Here is a 26679-nt window from a genome sequence, read left to right on the forward strand (position 1 = left end):
ATCTCTTTCGTTTTGTGTTTCTTAGTTTAGAAGTAACCTTTTTTAACATTTGTTAATATAATGTTAAATAGTTTTATATAACTGTATTTAGCATGGTGATGTTGTTTATAAAGGAGAACGAAAAGTTGGTCTTAAAACTACATTGTTGGGCATATTTGCCAAATTAGGGTTTTATGGATCAAAATGATTGTAAGATTCAAGTTAAGAAAGTGCCTTATGTGTATAGCAACGTTTTTATGTAATATAACGTGGATATATGCTAAGGTTTGAGGTCTGAATCCTTGTAGAGGCAATGCAATTATCTGTGGAAACCAGAGTATATATCAAAATAGCTGTTTTACGATACAATTTTCCATGCAAAATAAGAAGCCTAGTATGTTTATGTAAAGGGCATTTGGATTGAAGTATTCCCTTGGATTTGGAGGCATTTTGAAATAACATCCCTTTTAATACCTTGTACAGTAACAAAAATCTGCAATCCTGAGATTTTATGCAAATCCCTTGGCTATGACGACGGGGTTTTAGAAATCCCTCCGTAGGACCTGCAATTCTAAAACCCTTTCCATGAAGGATTTCATAAAAAAAGGCTATAGCAAGAATACCCTCCTTTTTTTTATAGCCACTCTCTTCATCCCACCTCTGTACATCACCGCTGCATCCTCCGGCCATTTGCAACCATTGCCACCTGCTGCCACCATCACCATCTTCAGCCTCCGAAGCTCCATCATATCCACATTTCCCACTCCCCTTCGTTCTAAGTTTGTTGTCACTCCCAGCTTGCCTTTGTCTCCCTGATTAAGAGCCACGTAATTAAAGCCAACCCTAATACCCCATACATAGTATCTTTTCTTCTACGTTAAACCAGTATTTACATTAGTTTTTGAAAAGTGAAAAAATTGGTAAAAGACTTCATTTGAATACTAAGGAACCGTCAATACAAATACAGATTAGGTAGAGGAAACAAGGAAACTATAACACCAGGTCTAAAGAAAAGGAAACAGAATCAGACCATAAAATGGTCAATTACGATACAAAATAACGCCCTGTAATACTCCCCCTCAAGTTGGAGTGTGTAGGTTTACAGAACCCAACTTGACCAGAAGAGATTGAAGTTGTTGAGCACCTAAAGGCTTGGTAAACAGGTCTGTGATTTGATGCTTGGTGTCGTATGTATAAAGGTTTAAGTTCCTTAGTTTCAACTCACTCACGAACAAAATGAAAGTCCATTTCAACATGTTTGGTCCATTCATGGAACACTAGATTGTTAGCAATATGCCTGGCCGCTTGATTGTCACAAAAGAGGGGAGTCGGACCAATAGCTTGTGCATCGAGCTCACAGAGTAACCAACGAACCCACAAAAGTTCACTTACGGTTGTTGCCATGGCACGATATTCTGCCTCAGCCGAAGAACGAGAGACAACAAATTGTTTCTTAGACTTCCATGATATTGGAGCTCCTCCTAGAAGAAGCAAGTAGCTTGTTCTTGAACGCCGAGAGTAAGGACACCTAAGCCAATCCGAATCACAATATATAACCAAATTGGTTCCTCCATCCTTTGGCAACAGGATACCTTGCCCAGGTGTGGACTTGAGATAGCGAAGCACTCTGGTGACAGCATCCATATGCTTTTGTCTAGGATCAGCAACAAATTGGCTTAGGACATTAACTGAATAAGCTATGTCCGGTCTTGTGGCTTGTAAGTAGAGAAGTTTCCCTACTAATCTTCTGTACTGATTTGCATCAACCTTCCCTTGTTCATCTCCTTTATCAAGCTTGAGATTTTGTTCCATCACTACTATAAACAGGGGTTTTAGAGACGGAAGAATCCGTCACTATTCTGTCGCTAAATGTTGTTTGCGATGGATCTGCGACAGATTCACTCCATAGGTAATTAAAAAGTGGCTAATGACTCAACAAGGGTTTTAGCGACGGATCGGTTTTTCCTTGCGACAAATTTAGCGACAGAATACCCGTCGCTAAATGTCATTCAATACATTTACCCAGGACATTAGCGACAAAATTTGTTAATGACATTCTGTCGCTGTTCTATCGCAAATTTCCCTGATCAGTTTTTTTTTCGGTAGCTAATCCCTTGCAAAGTTTATATACTAAATTTTTTTTTTCCGTCGCTGATCTGTCGCAAACTTTAGACATGATTTTTTTTTTCCGTAGCTAATCCCTCACAAAGTTCATGCATTTTTTTTATCACTAATCCGTCGCGAACTAGTAGTATCATTTTTTTATTATGATTCTAAAAGAAAAAAATACTACAATCATCAAATTATTATACTAAAAAACAACAAATAATGATACAACCAAACAATATAATACAAAAACTATCAAAGTTACCAAAGTATCATGTTTCATATCATACTTAGCTTCATATAACTCAACCCATGAACATATAGTTGTATACCCTTGCTTACATACGTGCTCTAGAACCCGTATTTATAGGTGCGCTCTGCAAAAGAGCACCAATATATAGCTTATGTCCCATTAAGTCCATTAAGTAAAAAAGATTGAGGATAAAAAGTAAACTCACCAATGGGACACCATTCATGGCTCTTTCTTCCAAGAATCTTGATGATTTATAAAAGTTGCCATATTTTTCAGACCATTTCTTCAGACTTGTATATATGTGTTTACTCCCAACAACATCTGCCCAAAAAACAATGCCATCACTGCAACACATTGTGAAAATGTAAATGCAAAATACATTTTTTTTTTATCTAAAATTGTTTATTCTTGCAAACTATATTGCTATTTTTCAATTATAAACATACCTATATGAAGGAAAACTCATCCCAAGAACAGATGCAATGGCAAGATCGGATGCTTTAAGAACAAATTTTTCCTTTAAAACACGACATGCTTCATTCACCACAGGAAACAACACCATCTCTACTATTTCTTCATCAGTCATGGCTATAGTCTACACAGATAAAACACAAAATGACAAAATTGCCCTTAGTATGTCCCAAGGGTACAAGTGGGTTACCTTTCCTTGTGGCATAAGATTGGCTACCCTTCTTGACTCTTCTATAACTGGTAACACCATATTATCAGGTTTTGGTTTGCTACCTTTTTCATACATATAATACTCTTTTCCATTGTTTTACCTGAAAAAGTCATGTCATTTAATCACATGATTGAAAGACAACATGAAAATGAAATTAGTAAATTACCATTTCGCCCATTTTTAGTAAGAAGGTCAACTACAAGAGAAATGAAAGTGCGATCAGGAAAAGCAGTGGCGATTTCTTTTGACACAGCAACTGCTAAATCATATCATGTCAAGTCTTCAAACTATCATCTAATTCTCAATTAACCTGTTAAACTCAACTAGCATAAGCAGTGGCGATTTCTTTCCTCGTATTTTCCATATTCGCTTTCGTTTCAGCAGAAAACTTGTATTTGTAATACCGTTTTCTCCACCTAGGAGTACCCAGTTCCACCTGACAAAATTTAGTGTAACTGTTGCTTAGTTGTGGTAATCTACAGCCTGAAAAGAAGGAAAGCTCACAACAACGGTGCATACCATGTGTCTGAAAGAAGACCGTTTCTGAAAACATCTAATATCTCACGATTGTAAGATTTTAATTAATTGTTCCTTTAATGCTTTTGTATTCTCGATCATCTGAGCAGCTTTTGTATTCTCGGCCATCTGAGCAAACATGAAAAAGACATGTCGTATAGCTCAAATATATGATTCAGAAAGATACAAAAACGATAGAGAAAGAAAGTAGGGATCAACAATACATCATACTTGCACATCATGATCAGATAATTTTTCGGTGTATGGTGAACAAACATCACAGGAAACAACTCCACTTCTCCATTACCACTCTAAATAAAAGATTAATTGCAAAAGTATGTTTATGAATTTGTAAGGAAATTAAAATAAAGAAAGTGAACTTAAATGATCAAATATACCTCATCCTCGACTTTCGACAACATACGTCAAAGTTTGCTTTCAAGGATTGCTGATCTCTTCTTGAAAATCTGATCTTCGTATGCGCCCACTGCAAGGATGAACTTTTCAACCCTTTTTAGTTTGATGTACCCTCCTTTCTTATCATACACCTATTTCTATTTTTCAAAAATTCAAAAACATAGAAACTAATGCTATATACATCGTCAAGAATGAGTCTTATAGATCAAAAACAGACTCTTCTAGGGTCATGGATGAGAAACTAAAGTTTTTATTCACATTAATTCCACCACTAATTACCTTTTCCATATTCACAAGATACCCTCTAAGGTTCTTGAACTCTTGCTTGTACACATGAATCAATAAATCATTACCACCCTGATAAAGAATGATAAAAATTTAGAATTTGGATTTTCAACCACAAAAGCCACAATGATTTAGTTGTTTCATGAATATTTTAATACACTTTTTTGGTAAACCCTTAGCAAATTTTCATCTTTGTACTTTTTCATCATCACCAAATTTCTTGAAACGGAACTAAAAGGAAAAAGCATTCAAACCTCATGAATTTCCAAGGTTGGCATATACGGAAGAGAATCATTTCCACTGAAAGAGCATATGAATATGAAATCGTCAATCAGTCGTTTAATATCATATTCAACTTTTTTAGGCACATTTGTGGATCTCAAATCAAGGTTAAGATATTCTCTCAGCATCCAAACATGAAGAAACTGCAGTAAAAAGACACAATAAAACTAACATTAGAAGTACATACAACATAGATACCAATTCCTAGCTCATGTTTAATCCATCATGCACATTTGACTCCTTAATTACCTGATGCAGCTTCTTCACAAACCACTTTGGCTTTCCAACAACTTTAATATCAAGGCTGTTCATCTGTTGACTTATATCAAATTTATCATGGTTTAGGTCAAACTAGCAGAAGCACAGGAAAAACGGATTAGCCTGTATTAACAAGGAATTAAAAGAAAGTAAAATGTTTATATATAGTCAACTGCACCTGTTTGAACCATCCTCTACATTTCATCACATTGGTTTTGGAATTTCCAGCTTACAACAACACAGATAACTGACTTGTTTTTTACTTATCTTCTGCAAGAACATTCTGACAATACGAGAACTTAGAATTATTAGAATTGATTGTCAAAAAGTACTGTGCTAGAAATTAACAAATAAGCACAATTTTACAAGAAGTTAAAGAAGAACCTCTTGCAAAATGGAAAAATGGAGTTCATGTGTAGCCAAAGCGAGCATAATAAGGTCTGCATCCTGCAAACAAGAGCAGATAATGTAAGAAACTCTTATAAAGTCTAGAAATTAACAAATAAGCACAATCTAATCTGGGATGGAAATCCTCAAAGGCTGCAAAAAAAGACAACTAATCTTTTACAAACAAGTGATTGTCTAGCAGCAGAAACTCTTATAAAGTCGATTAAAAAGTCAAGAATTACTCAAGAAGCCATGATGTAGACATTTCAACCTTTTTATCTTGTTTTTTCATGTGGTGTTAACTTATAAGTTTTTTACTGATGCCGTACTCCAAATTTGATGCAGATTAAAAAGTTGATTACTGTGGGCGTAGTTGGCTTGCCTAATGTAGGCAGGAGCAATCTAATTATTAGCTTGAAAAGATGTCATGTTGCCAATGTTGGGGCTACACCAGGTCTAACATGAACAATGCAAGAATATCAATTAGACAAGAATATCAAATGGTTGGATTGTCCTGGTGTTTTGATGATTAAATCTAGGGAGAATGATGCTGCTGTAGCTCTTTGGAATTGCATGAAAATTGAGAAACTAGATGAATCAAGCCCTAACTCAAGTTCTAATTCTAAGTGTCTATCCTTATATAGATGCAATCGATGGTAGCCCTAACACAATAACCAGAAAGTTTCAAGGTAAATTAAACCCTAACAAAGTATATTGTGAAATTGAACTCAAACTAACATAAGAAGGACGAGATTTACCTGAACCGGAAGGTAAATTAAACCCTAACGAAGGTAAATTAAGAATACTTTCAGATTTAAAGATGTGGAGGTTGCCGGAATCCGGTGAGTAGTGTCGTCATCTGATCGAACAGAGATGGTGAGATAAAGCATAATCGGAACAGAGATGAAGGGAACTTACTCCAGAGTCAAGAATGATAAAGCTCGAGGGAAGGAAAGTTACACCACCTTCGTGAAGATGGAACTGGGTTGTGCCAATTTCAGCGCGAGAGATTAGCGATAGAAAAAACAAAACGCGTGTATCCCAAATATTGTTTCCGTCGTCGTTCTCTCGCTAAACGGGTACCAGATGGCACCATCTTTTTATCCCTCGTTGAACCCTAGCTAAGCGCCTTCCTTTTTTGAGTGATTAGCAAGGAATAGTGGTGCGTCGTTAAATCCTTGCGAGATCCGTAGCCGATCCCTTGGTAAATCCTCACTAATATTTCATATGTTAAATAAATAAAATTATTATCAAAAACATGGTAAATCTGTCGTATTTCCTTAGCTATAAGTCTAAATTTTGCTAGAGAATAAATCCGTAGTAAAATCTGTAGCTGAAACTCAAGTTTCTAGTATGGGAAATGAACTTGGTCGACATCCTTGAAAACCACTGTCTTCAAGAATGTCCAAAGTGTATTTCCTTTGACTAAGAACTAGGCCCTCCGATGTGCGAGCTACTTCAATTCCCAAAAAATACTTCAAGTTCCCAAGGTCCTTAATGCTGAACATCTCGTCCAATTGAGTTTTCGTGTTTTGTATCTTTTCAGTGTTGTTGCCAACGATTATAACATCGTCAACATATATTAACGTAGCAACATAAATGTCATCCACCTTATATAAAAACAAGGAATGATCTGCTTTGCATTGACGATATCCAAGTTTAGTAAGTGTTGTAGTAAATTTTTGGTACCAGTTACGTGAAGCTTGTTTCAGGCCATAAATCGATTTCTTCAATCTACACACTCTTGTTTCCTCTTTGGTGGAGAAAACTTGAGGAATTTTCATTTACACTTCCTTTTCTAGATCACCATGCAAGAATGCATTATTCACATCAAGTTGATGAATAATCCAATCTCTTTTGACTGCAAGAGCAAGAAGCGTTCTTACGGTCACCAACTTCGCAACCGCGGAAAATGTCTCATGATAATCCACACCCTCCATTTGAGTGAAACCCTTCGCAACAAGTCTCGCCTTGTATAGTTCGACATCTCCGTTTGGTTTGTACTTCACCTTATAGACCCACTTGGAATCTATGGCCTTATTTCTTGATGGCACGTCTTGAAGAACCCACATATCATTTTGCTCGAGAGCACAAATCTCCCTTTTCATGGGTTCCCTCCATTCATGATCTTGTGAAGCCTGAGAAAAGCTCTTTGGCTCATCGTGAGAATTGATGGCCGCCAAAAATACTTTGTGAGATTCAGTAAATTTATCATAAGAAAGATAATGAGCAAGAGGGTGTACCGTCGAGGACGCTTGATCAGTAGGAGGTTGCATGTGGTCTACTGAAGGGGGAAGATTGACAACATAGTCATTTAGATGTCTTGGTTGAGACCTGTTTCTCTTTTTCCTAACATTTTGCACCTCATCATCATGACTCGAGACGTCTTCACGTTGCATAGTTTCATGCAAGTTGGTATTTGTTTCATGCAAATCAAGGTCTCCTTCATGGTCATTACTAACTTCTTGTGATTGACTTTGCCTATAGCTATGAATGGGATCAACCTCATTGCTTTCAATGTAATCAGGTTCAACTGGGAAGGCCTGATCATTAACTCCCCCCTGTCACTTGATCCTCTTGATTCATTCCAGTTTCAACCATGTCCTCGAGAAAATCATTGTCTTTGACGTTTTCCTTTTGTTCTATGTTGGAAAAAGGAAACACTTCTTCCACAAATCTTACATCTCTTGATGTAATCATTTTCCTTTGTCCAATATCATAAACCTTGTACCCTTTGGTACCATAGGGATAGCACATGAAAACACCAAGTTTCCCTCTTGGTTTGAATTTATCACCCTTTGTGTTAGTGTTCCTGTAATAAACCAAACACCCAAGTACCTTCATGTGCTCCTAGTTAGGAATTCTTTTAAAAAGTATTTCGAAGGGTGTTTTGTTGTTTAAAACATGAGATGGTAGTCTATTTATTATATAGGCTACTGTTAAAACACATTCACCCCAAAATCTGGTCGGTAAACTTGCTTCAAATCTCAAAGCCCGTGCAATTTCAAGTAGATGTCGATGTTTTCGTTCGACCACCCCATTTTGTTGTGGGGTGTGGGGACATGTAGTTTCTAAAATTATTCCCTGTTTAGTGTAGAAATCATGCATGTAATTTGAAGTAAATTCCCCTCCATTATCACATCTGATAGCTTTGATGGGTTTTCCAAATTGAGTTTTGATCAAGTTGTAAAAATCAACCAGGCAAGCACTGGCCTCATGCTTGTGTCTGATTAAGTAAATCTAGACAACTATGCTATAATCATCAACAATGGTTAAAAAATATGTCGACCTCGAAAAAGAAGGTGTTCTATATGCCCCCCACACATCACAATGAATCAAATCAAAACATTCTTTAGTTTTTATTGAACTAACAGGAAAAGGTAGTCTGGCTAACTTTACCTTAAAACAAGAATCACAAGTCTTATTTTCAAAATCAAAAGAGATGTTTCTAAGTGAATTGACCGGAGACAATTTCATGTTGGAAGCATGACCCAGCCTTTTATGCCATATATCAGCAGTAACCACCATCGCCTTTCTTTCATCCTTTATCCCCTTTAATCGGTAAAGACCTCCGCTACACCTACCCACTCCAATCAAGCTCCTCGAATCCAAGCCCTCTATGACAAAGAAATCAGGGAAAAAGGTTATGGCACAATGAAGGTCTTTTGTTAGCCGATGAACGGGCAAAAGATTGCATTTGAGGTTTGGTGAAAATAGTACGCCTTTCAACATTATCGCTTCCCTTAAAAGAAGTTCACCTTTCCCTTTTACAGGAATGGCCTCGCCATTAGGAATGGTGATAGGAGCCTCTATTTTGACAGGTTATATGATCAGGTTGCTCCTGAGTCAACGATCCACTCATAATTTAAATCAAAACTACCTGCCATATTTGCCTCCGGTTTAGTTTCAGAATCATTGACGTTGTTGTTACCACTGAAGTGTTTAACGAACATCTTGTATTGTTCTTCTGTTATTCCAGGAATGGGACTTGAACTCGTTTGAACCACGGCTGCTTTAGGCTTCGTCATATCTCCCTTTACTTTTCCAGGCCACCAATCAAGGTATACGATTCGTTTGAAACACCCTTCCCGGTTGTGCCCATCTCTCCCACAAAAGGTGAAAATGTTCAGTTTTGTTATCAAGAGCACCTTTGTTGGTCCTTTGTGCTCCTTTCTTTTGTTGTTGTCCTTCACGTTTGGCTGGAACAAAAGCTTGAAAGGCAGCCGCCTCTTGGGTCGTCTTCTTGTTAAAGGAAGCAGCTCTAATTTGTTGTTCATCTTCCGCGACCAGGTGGTAAGCCGTCCCTAAACTTGGTGTTGGTTTTGTTGCTAAGATCTGGGTCCGTATCACAGAAAACTCGCTGTTAAGACCCATCAAGAACTCGTACATTCTCTCCTTCTCTTTGAGTTCAACAAGTTTTCTTCCAAGCCCGCACTTACATCCTTCACACGTGCAATGGGGAATCGGTAATACAAATTGTATTTCATCCCATAGTCCTAGTAACTTTGTGTAGTAGGCTGAGACGGAAGTTCCATCTTGTCGAGTACCCGTGAGTGACTATTTCAACTCGTAAACTCTCGGTGCACTTTCCTTGCCAAACCTCTCCTTTAGATCATCCCAGATCTCAGCAGCACTGTTAGCATACTTGACACTGCCACGTATTTCCTTCTCCATGGCTGTGGTGAGCCAACCCTTTATCATTGCATCGCAACGCATCCAGGCCATGTAAGTAGATTCATTTTTTTTATGGTTTCTTTATTGAGCCATCGATAAAGCCAATCTTGTTCTTGGCAACAAGAAATTTGTCATCTCTTGTGCCCAATCATTGTAGTTGGAATCGGTCAGCACCTCGTTTACTTGCATCTGTTTAGGATAATCGGAAGCGTGTATGTAGAATGGTGAGTTTGAGTCTATGGACTCTCCCTCATTCTTCTGTTTACTCTGCTCACCACTGGTCATGGTGAAACGGTGATTTTAGGGTTTTGAATATTAGAAAAGTATCTGCTCTGATACAATGAAAAAATTGGTAAAAGACTTCATTTAAATAGTAAGGAACCGTCAATACAAATACAGATTAGGTATTGAAAACAAGGAAACTATAACAACCAGGTCTAAAGAAAAGGAAACAGAATCAGACCATAAAATGGTCAATTATGATACAAAATAACACCCTGTAATAAAAAGTACCCCAATATACATGTACTTAATGCATCTTTTCTTGTATGCTTCCAGTATCTTTCAAGAACTCAGCAAATAGCACAGGCATTTGGATTCTCTTCTACGCTGTGAGTAGAGTAATAATGTGGCATGTAAGGATTGTAGCTCTTGTAAGCTTCCAAAAGAGCTTCTTCTTTCTTCTTCTGATCATCATCCTTATCTTCTTTCTTTCCGTCCCTCTTCTCTTCTTTCTTTCCATCCCTCTTCTCTTCTTTGGCTGGTCCAACAGCCACTAATTCTGTGTGCCAAGATTTTCTAAGGATTGCGACAATCTGAACTGGATCAATGTCCCCGGTTACCGTTAATTTCTTGTCTTTCATGTCAGCAGATATGGAATCGATCCCTACAAATATTTCAAAACAAAGTTTAGTCAAACTTCTGGTAGTCAAATGCAAATAGACTGAAAACATAACAAACAGGATATCAACCTGAAAGTCTGGAAAGTTTCTTGAAAGCCTTTATTTTTTCCTTATCATTTGGAAAATCCACTTTCAGAACCACTTTCAGAGACCTTTTCTGCAAATGAAAACAAAGCAATAAAAATTAACATAAATCTCCGTGTTAGTGAGTTAGTCTCTGTACCCTTACCACTATGTGAAAAAAATACTCATTGCACATAAGTACCAGGTAACTAAAGACTTAGATATTATGTAGGGCATTTCACTTCTAACCCAGTTTTAGCTTTGTAGGTGGCATCCATTTTGGGATTGGAGGTCCATTTTTGTTCCTTGGTTATTATAGTATTGCAACAGAATATGTTCTCCGCCTTTTTTGATGAAAAAAGGACGTTTGACAGTCTTGTTGAAAGTTAATCTAGACATATGGTTATTTTATGAAAGTTAATGGTAGTTAATTGGTTAGTTAATCTGGAAATCATAGGTTAGTTATTAGGGTAGTTAATAGTTGGTTATTTATGCAGTTGCAATGGTTGGTGAAGATTTGCAATGGTTAGATGGCTGTTCATATACGTGTATGCATCAATGTAAACTTATGGAGTTCCTGAATAAAGATTTGTGTTCCTGTGCACACACATACTGCATAAATTCCTACAAGTTTTATTATGCTAATGTTAACTCCAACAAGTCTGCTTAACCAGGGAGAAACTCAAATATTGAGGTATTGGGATATCATCCATGTTGCATGTACCAACAGTTGAAGATCCACTAGACAATTTTTGCCTCTTACTCCGTTTTTTGGTAGAAATTTTATATCTTGAATCCGGGTTATAGTTTCCTTGTCCAGATCAGAATCCATATACATATATATATATATATATATATATATATATATATATATATATATATATATATATATATATATATATATATATATACAGAGAGAGAGAGAGAGAGAGAGAGAGAGAGAGTTCAACGCAGAGTGATAATGAGGCTGCACCTTGTGTATCTAGAAACCATTTTTGCTTGTTTGCTAGCGACATCTGGTATTCTGTTTTCTATCAAACAATGGCATGGAGGACACGTACAAAATTGTTTGTCTAAAAACCATATGTTAGCATTATTTTCATAGCTGAAAGTGATGGGTAAATCGTTACCAGCTGTTGGATAGAATACGAAAAAAGGAGAAGTTTAATAAGCCTCATCAGATGTCTTTTGTGAACTATTTTGAATTTCAAGGAGAAAGGAGGACCATGCCTTCACTAGTTAAGAATATTTTCATGCTATAACTTTGGTCCACCTACTCCATGAGTTGAGGAAAGAAAGTTAATTTCCAGTATAGGGAATGTTATGCTCCATGTTATCTAATAAGCTTAATGTCGGATTAGCTTTATATTGGGACTAGCATAATGTGTATGCAGCGGATTCTGTTCATCCCGATTTGATAGTGAAATAGACACCTGAATCTTAATAGGAACAGATACTTTAGACATGTCCATAAACTCTACATTCATTAATTAAATCTGAAGAGCAACGATAGCAAAAGTATGTTTTCAAGATACGGCATTGAGAACATTGAAGGTAAAAGGGGAAACATGTTGTGAAGTGGTAGCTGATGTTCTGACGTTTTCTGTAAAATACCAAATGTATCCGGCATACCATGTAAGCAAAATGAGTGGAGAAGTAAACATGAGGAAAAAACTTATCGATCCGGTAGGTCTTTCTTTTCGAAAAGTACTTGTAGTTTGAGAAGCAAATCTATTGAAAAGTAAACATTTATCGGTTTTCAATGCAGACTTTTTGTAAAAAAATATTATTGATTGCTTTCCTTTTTCCTTTCCTTCGTTCTGTATGAGGATCAGGGGTGGACGCAGGATTTTACAGTAGGGGTTGCACGGGAGAGTTAGGGGTTGCACGGTAGTAGAAAAAATAAAATTTTCGAAAATCTTCGAAAAAATTTCTGCTGCGGCCGGAAAAGTTAGGGGTTGCCGGTGCCACCGTGGACCACCCCTAGGTCCGCCCCTAATGAGGATCGATCATTTTAAAAGGATATTAAATTTGTTTAAATGATAATAGCTCATAAAGCTGTTGACCACAACATTTAAGGAATTGGATGGAATAACTAGGAAAAGGAAAATGTATAGTAGGTCAAACTCCATTAATGTCTTGTGTAGACAATTCAGAAGTATAAAACGAAAGCTAGATTCAAAGTGAAGTTCCATGATTATTTCGGAATAAGAATAAAAGAGTTGAAGCTTCCTAGGCTGTGTTTGTGATTTGAAGGAAAATTCCATATATGTTAGAAAAGAATAAGCTCCTCATTTTTATCTGCTAAGGATTATGCTGAATCACCTTTGCTTCAAATTTATTTCTTATAGCTGTGAGTTATTCAATTGTATTGTAATAAACTTGATGTAAATTTGTGCGTTGATGGGAACACAAGGAAAAGTTAAACTCTTAATTTTCTTTTGTCCGGTATACAAAATATTCAGTTACCTCTATTGTTGTATCGCTAGATTTGGATGATGTGGAAGATTTCATTGTCTTCCCAAACATGCTTGATGTGAACTCCAAAGTTTTATCTACAAAAGATGATTTCGGCATCTTTGCGATCTTGTAAACTTCCTCCTATTTTTTTCATTTCATGAACACCAAAACCTAATTAGCAAAACCCGGTTATTGCAGTAATGATGTTTTTTAGAACAAATGACGATATATTAAAAGACTAGCCAGAACCTAGCCAACGAAGATTACATCGGGGGAAAGTCGAAAAAGGACATGACATTCAAACATACCAGTCCACACTAAAGTTTTCACATCTACTAAAAATCCATCAAACACTTGAAGAACAATTCACACTAATTATAACCATATTAGCATCAAGTACCAAAAGGTTACACCAAATTATAATGGTTTGATAGAACTATTCACTTACATGAACTCATGAAATATCTGAAAAAGAAAATAGAAAATTAACCTGACTAGCAAACTTACAAGTATCATATGAATAATGTAAGTGAAACGGTTATTTGAGAAGCACGCCAATTGTACGCGCATATATATATATATATATATATATATATATATATATATATATATATATATATATATATATATATATATATATCCGGTAAGAAATTTTTTTTGGTAGGAATGTAAGAAGTTTTTTTTCTACATATTTTTTTAACGAATAAAAGAAATGAATCACTAGATGATTCATTTGTAAGATGATTCATAAGAAAAAATTCCCAAAAAAACATCTTTATGATTCATTTTTAAGTAAATTAAGAAAAAATTCGTTTTTGTGACAATTTTAGTGAATAACAACAAAATCATTGTATAAATGAATCATCGAGAAGTTTTTTTGAGAATTTTTTCTTGTAAATCATCTTACACATGAGTCATCTAATGATTTATTTTGTTTGTTCGCGAAAAAAATATGTAGAAAAAAAACTTCTTACCTTCCTACCAAAAATTTCCTTCTTATTTTAATCTTGATTATATATATATATATATATATATATATATATATATATATATATATATATATATATATATATATATATATATATATATATATAAAAGAAAATTTACCAATTGAGGACCATGGATGATGCATTGAAAATTTTTCAACTCGGTAAATGATGGATTCAACTGCTTAGGTCTACCTGTCTTTCTCCATCCCCGTACCTCTGTAAAAATGTGCCATGAGATGAATTTTCTATATTTGCAACATATAGATCTAGGGTAAATAGCACAAAAGACATTAAGTTTACACTATAATTCTAATTTGACACTGTGTTTTTTTCTCAAATTTGACACGGTATTTTTTCAATTTTTTACAATTCTGATCACTTGACGGTCAACCCGATTATCTGTTGATGTGGCATGATGACGTATCAGTTTTGATGACGTGGCATGTTAACGTGTCAAAATTGAATTTTTTTTTCCCACAAAAGACACTAATTTTTCACTTTTTTTCGATTTTAACACTGATTAATTTTTTTGTTTCAATTTTGACACTCTGTTTTTTTTTTCAAAATCGAGCATTATTTTTTCTAATTTTGTTCAATGTTAACCATTTTCCATTTGAAACCGTATAAATATTTTTTTAATACATTTTAAACAATATAAATACATTTTTTTTTCATTTAAAAACCATATTTTTGTATAAACACAAGGTTTTTTTTTACATTCAAACCATAATTTAATGTATTAGTATGTATTAGTTATTTAAAAACCATATTTTATATTAAATATACAACTTTAAAATGAGTTTGGAGGGCGCAGAGGTTAGGTTTGCAAATCGTAAAATTTTTATATCTTATTCGAAGGTTATGATTAGTTGGGTTCTTAAGATATAACTAATACATACTTGTACGTAAAATTATGGTTTGAATTAAAAAAAAAAAAAAAAAAAAAAAAAAAAAAAAAAAAAAAAAAAAAAAAAAGCCCTTGTATTTATACAAAAATATGGTTTTTAAATGAAAAAATGTATTTATACGGTTTGAAATTTATTAAAAAAATATTTATACGGTTTCAAATGGAAAATAGTCAAGTAAGCAAAATTGAAAAAAATGATGTTGGATTTGGAATAAAAAAACAGTGTCAAAATAGAAAGAAAAAATTAAACTTAGTGTCAAAATTGAATAAAAGTGAAAACTTATTGTCTTTTGTAGGAAAAAATTCAACTTTGACATGTCAGCATGTCTCGTCATCAAAACTGACATGTCATCATGCATGCCACGTCAGTAGGTAACCGGGTTGACCGGTCAAGTGGTCAGAATTATAAGAAATTGAAAAACACAGTGTCAAATTTGAGACAAAAAAAAACACAGTGTCAAATTAAAATTTTGGTGTAAACTTAGTGTCTTTTGTGCTATTCGTAAATCTAACTAAAATTGCCCAAAATTAGCTTGATAAAAGGGACATACCAGTATCGTCAATGGTATCACCAACTAAAATTCTAAACCAATCAAGAGTCAGTTTACCAACGTTCATCAACTCATAGAAATCACGACGACAAAGATAGTATGCTCCTGTGCTGAGTTGAAATCCAGACAAATCTCCTCCAAGAATTTCTTCCCAGTCCATGTTATTTTTCAAGGTTTCCTTGGTTACATTTTCATCAACATAAACAAGGCTCACACCACATTCCTGTACCTCTAATCCACTCATCACAACAATAGAAACATTAACTATATCTCCAATGTCCAATGTGTTTCCAATTGGCCAATAGCTTAACCATATTCCAACATTACCGAATTTAGGTTTTCCAAAGACTTTGGGGTTGTACATCAAATCAACACCATTGGTTGTACTGATTTTACAGAACCATGCCATATAATCGTCACCTGATATTGTATATCTGAAAGTTACATCAAGTCCTTTGAGCTTCCTAATCATTGGACACGAAGGCACCTCAAAGGACAAACTCGATTCTTTTGATACATAATCAGGCTTCATGTTTGGATCCTTTATGTCTGGCAGAGATGTGCTCATTATACCAAATTCATATAAAATCTGGACACAGGGACTTCTGCCTTTGGTGAGCTCGTCATCACCAACAAGACAGATCTCACGATTTTGATATTCTTTTAGCCAGTTCATGTGTCCCAAATCATTTTCTTCAAGTTTGGCTATAGGAACCAATTTGATAAAGCCTTCGATTTGAGACAGACTAATACATCCTTCATAGCCAAACTCTTGCAATGTGAATCGATGCGATTGGAAACTTATTTTCTCTAATGACTTACAGTAGTATACATACAATTCTGTAAGTGTGCTTGGGAGACATAGAATCCATTTGAGTCTTAAGCACAAACTCAAGTCAAGAACCCGGAGACTTTTAAGATGTTCATAACAAGGCAGAAGCTCAAATAGACTATTGCCTAAATTCAAGTATTTCAATGATGTTTGAAAACGGAAATTTAAAGGAAAAAAATCAGTACACTCGAGATGGCAGTCCTTGAGGAATAACTGTTTTAATGATTGTGGGAAGGAAAAGGTAGGCTGTTCTGCAACTCCTCCACTAAAACTAGAAGCTACTAGCCTCACTAATGCATTTCTTTTCTGTCTCTTACAAACCTTTTTACAGCCTGTCATGTTCAGTAGTGCAAGACTAGCCAGTTGTCCAATGGAATCACAAACACGAACAAGACTGTGACAGTTCCAAAGAATCAAAGTCTCAAGATGAGGGATCCTGGACATGTTGCGGATTTCGACTAGGTTGTATGAGTCTTTAAGATTTAGAATCTTCAGTGATTGAAGAACCTGTTGCAAAAGTAACAAGATTTGTGTATCACTCCTTGTATGCATAAAGACCATTAACAACTAAGAAGCTAGATAGGATAAGCCACAAAAAAGTATACCACATTCCCTACCATGGGCGGTTCAAATACTTCCAATTTGCTGTAACTCAAATCTAAAGCCACCAACTTTCCCATGGATAAGTCAGATGGTATAGTTTTTAGATGGAAGCCAAACCAGCAGAGCCATCTTAAATCTTCTGAAACATTCTCGTAGGACCCGTCAAGATACACAAGATTAAAGTGGAGCAATTTTAATTTATCCATCTTGTTAAGTGCATCTGTCTTGAGTTTTAATGACTGCAAGTTTTGTATAAAGAGAGATAGTAAGCTTACATCATATCCAGAAATAAATTAACCAAAGATTCTATGTGTTGAGTACCAATCAGAAGTTCCATGTATTGATGGTTGTGTAATAACCGGGGTGTGTGCACACAAAGCAAAACAGAATGCAATATAGATAAGTAATCTAACAAATTAATTAGATCTAATCCCAAAAAAAAAAAAAAAAAAAAAAAACATTTAGCTTGTTTAATATTACCTTGATTGGAAATTCCTCTTTCCTTAACATTTCCATGTCAAGTGTCAGACCTTCCACTGTTTCCGAACCCTATATAAATGAAAAATAAATAAATAAATAAATATATCTACCCTAATAAATTAAAATCACTTTGCCACATGTCCTTCTCTCATAAAATTAGCCACATGTCATTTTGTTATAATTTGAGATATATTTATTTTCCACTTGTCATTACTTTAATTTTTATTTTCAATATATCATTAATTTAATTTCCATAAATTAAACCTACCATAATGACTATTAATTTCAAATTTCAAATTTCAAATTTTAAATTTTAAATTTCAAATTCAATTTCAAATAAATTTACAGTTTAAACTTTTATGTTTAACATTTTGTTATAACTAAACACATAATTTTAATTTATTTATTTTTTGCATGTTTTTTTTCTCATAATTTTCATTTATTTCAATTTCAAATTCAAATAAAATTTCTATTTAATTGTTCGTACTTAACATTTTGTTTTAATCAACCCGTATAATATACGGGTCTCACAACTAGTAAAAAATAAAAAAAAATTAAAAAAAAAAAAAAGATTAACTTTACAATTCAAATCAAATAGGAAACTGTGAAAACAAAAGTATTCTAGAACATATATATAAGAAGCATTTTACCTCTCCTTTGCTCATTATCTTATAAGAATCGCTACTAAGCCAGACTCTACTACGTTTTGCAGGGAATTTTATTGCTTCTTGACGAACTATATCTTTTCCCATCTCCTGAAGCAAGTTATGCATCATCAGTTTATTCTTTGTTGAAACAGAAAGAAGGCATCTGTTCGAAAGGATTTTGATCCCAGAGATTGCAGAACAATCATCCTCCAATATCTTTTCCACATAATCCTTGTCTTTTCCAACAAAGAAACAAGCAATATGCAAAAACAACTGTCTGTTAAAGTGATGTGGCAACAACTCGTAGCTCCTAAGGAGTATGCATTGAATTCCAAAAGCAATCTCTGTTTCAAATGACCTTAATGTACTTTTCCAATATTGGAGGCTGTTCTCCTCTGCTAGCAAGCGACCCAACACTTCAAGAGCCAGTGGATTTCCTTCACAATGGTGTACTGCCTGTACTGAGAGCTTCTTGAAACCTTCTGTAGGAAATTTGGATATGAAGGTATGACCACATAAAAGATCAAGTGATTCATCATCATTCAATAATTTCATTTCATATTTTCGACACCTCCAGGATCTGGACTCAAACCATTGGTCTGAAATTTGAACCCTTGATGTTATTATAATCTTACTTTGGGCATTAATCTTCCCAGTTCCAAGTAAAGCTTCAAGCTGAGCATATTCAGAAATGTCATCAAGAATAATAAAAGCTTTTTTTGTTTGTAAGGCCTCCTCAATCTTACATGTGACTGGAGAAACACTGGGTATTTTTCTATTCTTCCCCCCTAAAATTTCACTCAGAAGTTGTTCCTGCAGCTGAAGCAAATCATCATGTCCTTTACATCTGCCACCAATCTCTTCAAGAAAACAAATGTTTTCAGAAGATTTCAAATTTCTATTGTAAATATACTTTGCCAATGTTGTCTTGCCACTTCCACCCATGCCACAAATTGCTATAAAGTTAACATTGGGTTCATTTATAATGGAACTGATATCCTCGTATCGAGAGGCCATCCCTGGTAGATTGTTTGGAAGATGAAATTTTTTACAATCCAGTTTCTCATAAATGGTTTCAATAATTTTCTTCTGACACTCTGCTTCAGGCGTGAAACTACACATGAAAAATAGACTAGTTCATGGGATGACATTTAAAGATTTCTTTAATATAGCTGAATGAAAATATTGAATGATAAATAATTTCCAAATATCATGTACATACAAATATATGTTTAAATTTGATTACCATCAACGTTTTCCAAGAAAGATACAAAATTCAATGTAAAAACTGATCTAAGTGTTTAAAAGGGTACAGAAGGTCTCTTAAATTTAATTACAAGTGCATCTTAACTACAAATTTCAATCAAAATAAAACAAATATTGATAGATTTGTTGGAATTATGTACATCGAAGCCCTTTATGGTCTATTCCTAAGGGTTAAAACCATGGGGGCCGACAGTTGTGATTGTCGGGACAATATAATTGTTTCCCTGTGAAAAAAAGATGTTGAAATTATCATAACATCGTTGGGGACAATTTTATCCTGAAATAAAAGTTATACAAAAAGTTCACCGAAAGCATCTCCAATGGGAGCTTATTCATGACTTATTACTATTTGTTCACCCACTCAATACCTTATACCGTTAGAGTGTATCTATTTTTTTGTTAATAGACATCCACCACTTATTTATCTATTGCAATATTACTTTCTATCTTCCTCATCTTAATAACATTTAAATTCCCCCCCCCCCCCCCCCCCCCCCCCCTTCTTTAATGATATTGTATATTTATATTGGAAAATGGCACATATTCCCTATGAACTTTCTAAGGTTGACCATTTGAGTCACTTAACTTTATTAGTAGCTTTATGAGGGAACAAACAATATTTTGTCGAGTCAATTACGTCCTTATTTTATTTTTGAAGGGGTTAGCCGGTCATATTTTGGCCACCTTTTTTACTAATATCATATAGGGTGCTGATTGTGATTGTGACCTTTGTCAATTATCATGTCATTATTTAATGTCACATAACAATTGATGCATACTACGTCTTTACTGTCCACCCCATAGATTTATGCTTTTTTAAAAGAGACTTTTTGCCCTATACTGTTCACCATGTCCATCCCTTCCGGAAAACCGTTACTTGTTTTCTTCTCCTCAAACCTCAAACATGGATCCCGTATTCTTCCAAGTCGATGTGCATTTTCAACGAATCTTTTCCAAATATCTCATACGTTACATCGGTGGATTACTCAGAGGTTTTCGGACATCGATTTCGCAGGCATGGACAAGGACGGGTGCTATGCGTTCATCAAAAGGTTCACTGGAGAGAAGTGTGAGAAGCTCTATTACGGCCAACCTAATATTAATTTTCCAAAAGGTTTGACCTTAATTAGCAATGAGTTGGATTATGGCGACTTTATAGTAATTGCTTATGAATATGGTTTTATACTCCGTATGTATGTAGACCATTTTGGTAATAGTAACATACAGGAATGGTTGGATGAACACAAAGACGAGGTTGTTGATAACATAGAGAGGAAGAAGTGATTGATGGTGCAAGACCAATTAAGGAAGTTGAGACAGGGCATGGGGATGAGGATGAGGTTGACGATGAGAATACCGATGATGATGAGGATGACCATAACAGCCCTCATTTTTTCAAAAAGGATAGAGGGCATGATTTCGACATAGGTGAGATTACAGGTGTAGGTAAGCCTTTGGAAGAAGGCATGGCTGACAATGAAGATGCTTATCCTTAGTCGCCAAATATTTTCAATGAAAAGCTACACTGGAAGGAGCAGGAACCTATGTTACTTAGGAGGCTTGAGAGTCCTAAACAATTGTAAAACATGCTCTGTGACTATGCTGTTGCGAATGGTTATCAATTATGTTTTGTGAAAAATGATAGTAGACGGTTGCTAGCAAAATGTGGTGATGGAAAATGTACATTTAGGGTTTGGCCGTTTGGATGAGTGATAATAAGTCTTTCCAATTCCAAATCAAGTATCTTATTAGTGACCATAATTATGCAAATAATTTAAAATTCGGATCAGTTGTCACTTATAAACGATTAAGTGCCCACTTTACTCAAAAATCTTTTAATAAGCAAAAAATGAGTGTCAGATTGCTTAGAGAGGAGGTGAAAACCACTCTTTTGGCATTGATGTGACTATAAATCTGTGTAAGACGAGCCAAGAAGTATGCATTGACTCTAGCTGAAGGCATAGTTGCAGAAAATTATGCCTGAATATGATCATATGGTGAGGAGATGAAAAGATCAAATCCTGGATCCAAAGTTAAAATTTTTGTGGATGCAATGCCTGATGGTAAGAATTAATTCAACAAGATTTACATATGTTATGCTACAGTCAAAGAGGGATGGAGGGGAGGTAGTAGAAGGATCACTAACCTAGATGGTTGTTTCCTGAAAAAAATTTGGTTATAATCAAAGCTATTGGACTTCTCAAAGGTTGCTTGACTGCTTCAAATCAAAGGTTAGAAAAAAAATCCTATGCACGTATTGTATGTTTTCATGAGTTTTTAGATTCTGTCCATTTGGTAATTACACTCTCATTTTGGTAATTACACAACTCGACTTAGGTTCTTATCAGTTTGGTAATCAAAGATTGAACTTGGTTGCAAGGGTTAGTGCTCATATCCATGGTGGTTGTTAGGTTCTTATCAGTTATACAACACAGTGTTGTCAACACAATATAGTTAACATAGTGTTATCAGTTATTCAACCTCTTTGTCCATGGAATTTCTCAATTCTCCCTGTAATGTTTTTGTACTCACTTTACTGCAGACTATTTATTAAGTATTTAGACTTAGAATGACTTCTAAAGGAGCACGAAAAGATCCAGCCTAGGGAGATAGTGAAAAGGTAAAAGTACCGGAAGAAGGTAGCAAAAAAGTTTACAAATACCTCAAGTGTAACTATTGTAACAAGGTCATCAAAGGGAGGGTAAAACAAATGAAGGAACATCTTTCTGGATCAGGGAAAGATGATGTACCTTGTGTAAACATGTCCGACATAGTAAATAAAGAAATGAAACAATATCTAAAAGCATATCAAGATCATAAATTCGCTAATCAATGCAATTTTGAGGAAAATGTGGGTTGTGGGTCATACCATATGAGCAATAGCACTAATAATGTTTCTTCAGGTGAAAATTATTGTCCTAGTGTTAGCACCAAGGGTGTTAGAGGCCTAATAGACCATTATGTGTAGATTCCACTTAATGATGACCAAGGGACATTAGCGGTTGAAAAGATGACACCAACGAAGGCTAAAGAACACCGCAATAGAGTTTCCTTGCGTATTGGGCGGTGCTTTTATGAGAATGGGATGCTATTTAATATTACATCGAGTCCAACATTTGTAAATATGGTGCGTTCAATTGGTAATTATGGTCATGACTTAAAACCTCCATCAATATACGAGTTGGGCACTTGGACTTTTTAAAAGAAGTCGACAAGACAACCATTGCATTTGTAGATGATATAAAAGCTACTTGAAGCAAATAGGAGTTTCTTTATTATCAGATGGCTAGTCCGATATTAGAAACAGAAGCCTCATCAACTTCCTTGTGAACAATCAATATGGTACTGTCTTTTTGAAAACTGTTGATGCGTCTAATTGCATAAAAATGCAGAGAAGTTGTTCAAGCTACTTGATGGTGTTATTGAGGAAATTGGTGAAGATATTGTCATTCAAGCGATCACAGATAATGCAAGCACGTACAAAGCTATTGGTACCTTGTTGATGGAGAAGCAAAAACATTTATATTGGACTCTGTGTGTTGCTCATTACATAGATTTGATGTTAAAGAAAATTGGGGGTTGCCACAAAACAAAAATGATTTACTTAAGGTGAAAAAGTAAGCAATTTTATTCATATCCATCGGTAGGTTTTGAGCTTAACAAGAAAGTTTGCAAAGAAAGATCTTCTTTGGCCGGCTGCTACCCGATTTGCCACTACATTTTTGACACTAGAAAGCATGTACGGGTTGAACAACCATTACAATAGATGTTCGTTTCAACTGAGTGGTCGAATTGTACTTGGGCCAAGAAGCAAGATGGAATAGTTGTCAAGAAGATTGTCATGGACGAAGTTTATTTTTGGGCTAGTGTGGTTTATTCAATGAAAACCACAAAGTCTTTGGTTCATGTTTTGAGACTTGTTGATGGTGAAAAAGACCCAGCAATGGCTTATATTTATTGTGCTATGGATAAATGAAAAGAAAAGATTACCAAAATTTTTGATGGGGATGTGACTTCTTACAAGGAAATATTGGACATTATTGATGAAAAATAGGAGAATCAAATGCACCGTGACTTGCATGCAACGACTTATTTCTTGAATCCACACTATAGGTGGAGTCCTGATGTTTCCAACATCCCGAGATAAAAAATGGGTTTATATAGGTGCATGGAAAGACTCTTGGATCAAGAGACTAATGAAAAAGTCGATTCACATGATGACTTTAAGTACAAGAGAGGGTTGTTTGGATATAATGCAGAGTTGATATCATACCTTAAACGGCCTCACGGTATATACTAGAAGTATAATTATATATACATTTTTCCATTATTATTAAATAATATACTAATTTGAATTTGGCTTTTCGTTTATTTATGTAGTTGAATGGTGGGATAAATTTGGAGAAAATGTGCCCGAACTCATGATTTTTGCAACAAAAATATTAGATCTAACTTGTTCTGCTTTAGCTTGCGAAAGGGATTGACGTACATTTAAGCAAGTACACATAAAGCGAAGGAACCGGTTGACTACGAGTAAAATGAATAGCTTGGTGTGCATTATGTACAACAAGAACTTGAAGAGAAAGTTTGTCTTAAAGAAGAAGCTAGGAGAGGGTGATGACCCCTTACTTGTTGAGGAAGTGTCTTCTGATGATAAATGGTTAGCCAACCCAAGTGACGAAGATGATAAGAATGGTGGAAAAGTTGGAACAAGTGAAGAAGTTGCAACAGAAGTTGGAACAGATGCAAGTTCTAGTTCAAAAAGGAGGAAGGGTGTTGAACTAAACCTGGTGGATGAAGATGATGAGCTCGAAGGTCACATGGAAGATGATGATGACCTTCGTTTTTGTTGATTTGGATTGATTTGAAGACTACTATGCGTTCATTTTTATTAATTTGGCATGATTTGAAGACTATTATGAATTTTAGTCTTTTTATTTTTGGCATGATGACATTAATTAAGACTTTTATGTTTGAAATTGGACTCTAGTATTTTTTTTTATAATTAATATAATATATTATTATTATTATTTTCTTCCTCCTCAAGGCTTACGCCTCGTGAGGCTAGGGGTAAACACCTTGAGGCCCGATAGCGTATTTTAAAACCTTGAGGCCCGATACCGTACCAGCCCGTGGAGGGACGTTTTTGCCTATGTGGAGGCACCTTGATGCTATAGTAACAGCTAAAACACGACCCTATCCTCTAGTTATGAGATGTGACGTTACGAAATGTGGTAAGGAGCACGAGAGGCAACACTTAATCAAATCATTTATTTCTCTTTTTTTTTCTTTCTCTCCTCTTAACATCATGTTATAAGAACTCCTCAACTTCATATTATAACATATTAAAATGGGAGGTGACAATCGATTGCCAACACCCAATACTTTAAACCTTTTAAAGATTTATAAATAGGTTTTACTTGACTCAATGGTTTATTCAAACTATATTTAAATTTAATTCATTTGGTTTTTATATATATAAAAAATTATGGAAAGAAAATCAAAATTAACACCCATAAAATGAAGGTATTTAAAATTAAATAGTAAAATCTATTACAAATTAATAAAATGAATCAATAATCACCTGAATCAAGTGCAAATATATTTTGAACAAGTATTCTTCTCTGTTTTGACAAGATTTGTGGAACCCTAAACTTTTTGTCAAATTAGAAAATAAATTCGTATTAAAAAATAAGTGGAAACATTTTAATTTTTTGTGATAATATTAAAAATAAAACAAATATCAATAATATCTAATACCTATATTTTCAATTATTTTTCTTATTTGATATTTATTATAATAATAAAAAAAAGTTAGCCATCACATATACATAACAACAAACCCAATAATCCCATTGACGTGAGGTAGGCGGCGAGTTGGATATGGACAGCCATGTCTCCACTGTTTGGGGGAGCGTGTATCACATCAAATTCATTCATTTTTTTATCCAATTACTTTTTTAGCTACTTTTCCAATCTTCCTTCTAAAACAAAGATCTCTTTAGCATTTCATAGGATAAATTCACTAACGCATGTATCAACACAAATTCACATGCATATATCAACACAAATTCACCGAGCCGTGATTTTGAAGTGGAGAACATACTTAGCTAGATGTTAACACATATACTCGTCAAATTATGAATCAAAGTAGCATCAATTAAAACATATTGCAGTATGACAAATTACAAGCTAAGGGACAAAGAGGCATACCTGGACAAAACCTCGCCGGCCAAACCAGCAACCTCCGTAAGAGCTTCCTTCCAAAGGTTCACGTTCTGATCTGTCCACCTTGAAGAGGCTTTGACTTCGATTGCAAAAGTTTTATGTTGTTTCCCGACATCAGAAGGATCAACCTTATAAAAGACTGGTAGAACGAAATGATCGCCCTCCCTCCTTTGTTGGAGAATCAAATAAAGCTCGTCCAGGCACCAAGTGGAAGTTGCATAGTTCTCTGACAGTACAACTATTGAAGCCCTGGATCCTTTAATTGCGTTCTCAATCTCCGGCTTCACCTTTTCACCTCTTTCAATTTCTTCTTCATCCCTAAAAGTCAGGATTCCTGCTGTCCTTAATCTTTCGTAAAGATGATCTGTAAAATTATGACGAGTATCTTCGCCTCTAAAGCTTAGAAAAACATCATAGCTGCTAGCATTAGCACCCGGAGAAGCCATAATACTAGAGGAAGAACTGGAAGCCATTGAAATTGAATGTGTGAGGATGGAATATGAGGTCTTGGTATCTGTATATGATACCAAAAACAATCAATTGGGTGTGGTTATAGTCGATGGAAAATTTTTAATTATGCAAAATCATACCCCACAAACCATTTACGCCAATGAAACACCAAAACTTTTCATTTTTGTCAGCTTGTGTAGTGACACTTCTAATCAATGAAATGCCATATTTTCTGTCACATAGACAAACAACTTTATAATTGAAGTAATTAACAATTTTCTTCTTTGTACATTATTACTTTGTATGGATTAGGGACAGAAGTTTTATTTTTTGCTTTGTCTTGAAAACTCTATAAGCTATAACCCTAATAATCAAAACCTTCTATTTGATTGCCTGGTTTGAGGATATTAATATAGTGGTGTCCCGTCAACTAGCTAATAAAAGTCAACGAATGACATGGCT

At 35.0% G+C, this 26679-nt stretch overlaps 1 protein-coding gene across 3 annotated transcripts; it reads right to left on the reverse strand.

Moving 5' to 3' along the window:
- Nucleotides 1-10180: 10180 nt before the first annotated feature.
- On the reverse strand, nucleotides 10181-26310 carry LOC145006199 (disease resistance protein RPV1-like). Of its 3 annotated transcripts, none has more exons than XM_078965295.1 (9): nucleotides 25753-26307; nucleotides 18277-19387; nucleotides 17627-17695; nucleotides 17161-17385; nucleotides 15712-17050; nucleotides 14372-14469; nucleotides 13274-13405; nucleotides 10811-10898; nucleotides 10181-10725 (listed from the first exon to the last, which is right to left on the reverse strand). In XM_078965295.1, exons 1-9 carry the CDS (start codon nucleotides 26238-26240, stop codon nucleotides 10412-10414), a joined length of 3864 nt encoding a protein of 1287 aa, XP_078821421.1. In that variant the 5' UTR covers nucleotides 26241-26307; the 3' UTR covers nucleotides 10181-10411. The 3 variants fall into 3 exon arrangements, with proteins under 3 accessions (XP_078821421.1, XP_078821420.1, XP_078821422.1); XM_078965294.1 differs by having other exon boundaries at nucleotides 17149-17385; XM_078965296.1 differs by lacking the exons at nucleotides 10181-10725; nucleotides 10811-10898 and having other exon boundaries at nucleotides 13280-13435; nucleotides 17149-17385; nucleotides 25753-26310.
- Between the last annotated feature and the right edge of the window lie 369 nt (nucleotides 26311-26679).

The sequence above is a fragment of the Lactuca saligna genome, chromosome 7 (assembly GCF_052625555.1).
Source record: "Lactuca saligna cultivar CGN05327 chromosome 7, ASM5262555v1, whole genome shotgun sequence".
Classification (NCBI taxonomy): Eukaryota; Viridiplantae; Streptophyta; class Magnoliopsida; order Asterales; family Asteraceae; genus Lactuca; species Lactuca saligna.